The sequence below is a fragment of the Vulpes vulpes genome, chromosome 11 (assembly GCF_048418805.1).
Source record: "Vulpes vulpes isolate BD-2025 chromosome 11, VulVul3, whole genome shotgun sequence".
NCBI classification, from domain to species: domain Eukaryota; kingdom Metazoa; phylum Chordata; class Mammalia; order Carnivora; family Canidae; genus Vulpes; species Vulpes vulpes.
In genome coordinates this window covers 20,474,794-20,477,383 of record NC_132790.1, presented here as the reverse complement: position 1 = coordinate 20,477,383, position 2,590 = coordinate 20,474,794, and the positions used below count along the sequence as shown (strand labels likewise).

General features: G+C 42.2%; 1 protein-coding gene across 1 annotated transcript; it reads right to left on the bottom strand.

Moving 5' to 3' along the window:
- Positions 1-1,133: 1,133 nt before the first annotated feature.
- On the bottom strand, positions 1,134-2,087 carry LOC112910912 (olfactory receptor 52L1-like). The gene has a single exon (XM_025987228.2). The coding sequence runs from the start codon at positions 2,085-2,087 to the stop codon at positions 1,134-1,136; it is 954 nt and encodes a 317-aa protein (XP_025843013.2).
- Between the last annotated feature and the right edge of the window lie 503 nt (positions 2,088-2,590).

Here is a 2,590-nt window from a genome sequence, read left to right as displayed (position 1 = left end):
CACTAACCCATGCACTCCCCGCCTTTTAACCACTATGGAATCCTAGGGTAGGACCCTTTCAAAACCAGAGTCACTTACCTCAATGCAGGAGACTTGTGTCTTCCAGGACTGAACAAAATGTGTTACCACTTAGGAACAGAAAATAGTTAAACCAGATTTTAGGATAACATCCAACAAACAGGATGAAATATACTAATTATGACAATCCTTTTGTAAGCTTTACCTATTTCCTATTACTAGAAAGGAGGGTGGGGAATGTCTAACCAACATCATTCCATATCCACATTTCAAAAAGAGAAATTCTTCCTTTAAGTGCCAAAACTACTTCTCCATGAATTGATAAAGCTGTGATTACCAACACCAGACTCTAGCACATTTTATAGTTATTAGATAATAATAATTACTTGGGTATTTTTCTTGGTTAAATTAAGATTTATGAAACATACATATATTCAATACCAGTCTTATTTATTCTTTATCCTAATCAAAAATATAAATAAATTAATAATTCAAACAGACCTTTTTAAAAAGAAATCTATTCTACAATATACATTTCTCCTTTAAAAATATTCATATTTCATTTTTCTAAGAACCTATTACAGTATCTCCCCACTTAAGTTAATTTAAATACATGACTAACAGGCATATTATAGCAAAAGGTATTTTCTGACATATTGGCAGTATCAAATGCTTTGAGAGACTGTTGCTACACAGAAGCCAAGGGACCTAGAGCTCATAGTACTAACGTCAAGCATGTGAAGACACTCTAAAACTAAAACCAAGCAAAGATTGGGACATCTCATTCCATTACCAGATGATATTATACAGTTATTAGGTGAAGCCAGAAAAAATGGCATATCAAAAGCTTTATCTTGTCTCTAATCCTCAAGTCCCCTCAACAATGTTGGAAACAAAGGCAAAAGAAAGGATAGGAAAATAATCACTACTCCATCTATCCATATAATCAAATAAGTGATGGATCCAAGTACCTAAGGATATTCTCTGCCGTAAGACTGGCAGGACTTGAAGGACTCTTCACTCTGGAATAGTCCCTATCCACATAGCCTAGACCAGCAAGGGGCTTCTGGCAGTAACTTTGGCAGGAACCTCAGAAGAAAATAACTGTGAACTGTTCAGATCAATCCTTTTAGGGAGAAAGCCCTAAGTACTCGCTGGCGGATCTGTCGAGTCTTCACCCCATAGACAAGAGGATTGAGTGCAGGTGGCACAAGGAGGTAGAGTGTGGCCAGAAGAACATGGACGTGGTGGGGTACATGGTGGCCAAAGCGATGTGTGAGGAAGGAAAACATTCCAGGAACATAGAAGATCAGGATAACACAAATATGAGACCCACATGTGCTAAAGGCCTTAAGTCGGGCCTCACCCCCTGGTACCTTCAACACTGTCTGCAGGATGAGGGCATAGGAAATACCAATGGCCACAACATCTAGCCCAACCACAAGCAGAGCCACTGCCAACCCATAAGCTCGGTTCACTGTGGTTTCTGAGCAGGCAAGTTTTACAACAGCCATATGTTCACAATAGGCATGGCCTATGATGGTGGCCCGGCAGAAGAGGAGTCTCTGCAACAGGATAGGGAAGGGGAGGAGGAGAACTAACCCCCGCACCAGCACTGCCATCCCAATGCGCCCGATGATCCCCGGATGCAAGATAGTGGAATGATGCAGAGGGTGACAAATGGCTACATAGCGATCCAGAGCCATGGCCACAAGTACCCCTGACTCCATGGAAGAGAACGCATGGATGAAGAACATCTGGATCAGGCAGAAAGTGTACCCAATCTCATGGGCATGAGCCAGGAGCACCGCAAGGGCTTTGGGTGCAGTGGAGGAGGCCAACACCAGGTCAATGCCAGATAGCATGGCCAGAAAGAGGTACATCGGCTGGTGCAAGGATGAGTCAGTCCAGATGATGAAGATGATGGTGACATTGCCCATTACAGCAAGGACATAAAGGACACACAGTAGCAATGCTATCCAGTGCTGGCTTTCCTCTAAACCGGGGATGCCCATCAGGAAAAAAGAAGGCTGGAGTAGCCTCCAGCTAGAATTACTAAAGGTCATCATCAATGGCTTGGAAGACAGAAAAGAAAAAAGAAACCAAAATCATCATTGCTCCATTCCTGGTGGGTCATCCAGTGTCTAGATCTGGCTACCATCTTCATGAGAAGAAACAAGCTGAAACTGAAACACAAGAAAATAAAGTGAGATACAAAGAAGAGAATCCCCTTTTCTTGAGACAAGGTCTTCAGGTGAGACATCCACATGTCTGAACTATGATAGGCCTAGTTTCATTTACAGATAAGAGTAAACATGCTGCTTCTAGAGAGATGTTTAGACTCTACCATTCAATTACTCCTCATTTGGAATGTCCACTTGAAAGGATCTTCTGTATCCCCTCTTGCCATTACTAAACACTGCATATCAATTTGTTATCTTTTAAAGTATTCTCCCTCAGTTTCCATAACACAGCACCCTACAGTTAGTTGTTCCTCCTATATCTCCCATCCCACCACCTTCTCCATCTACCTCTCCCTTATATGCGGCTGATTCCAAGGCCTCATCCTCTC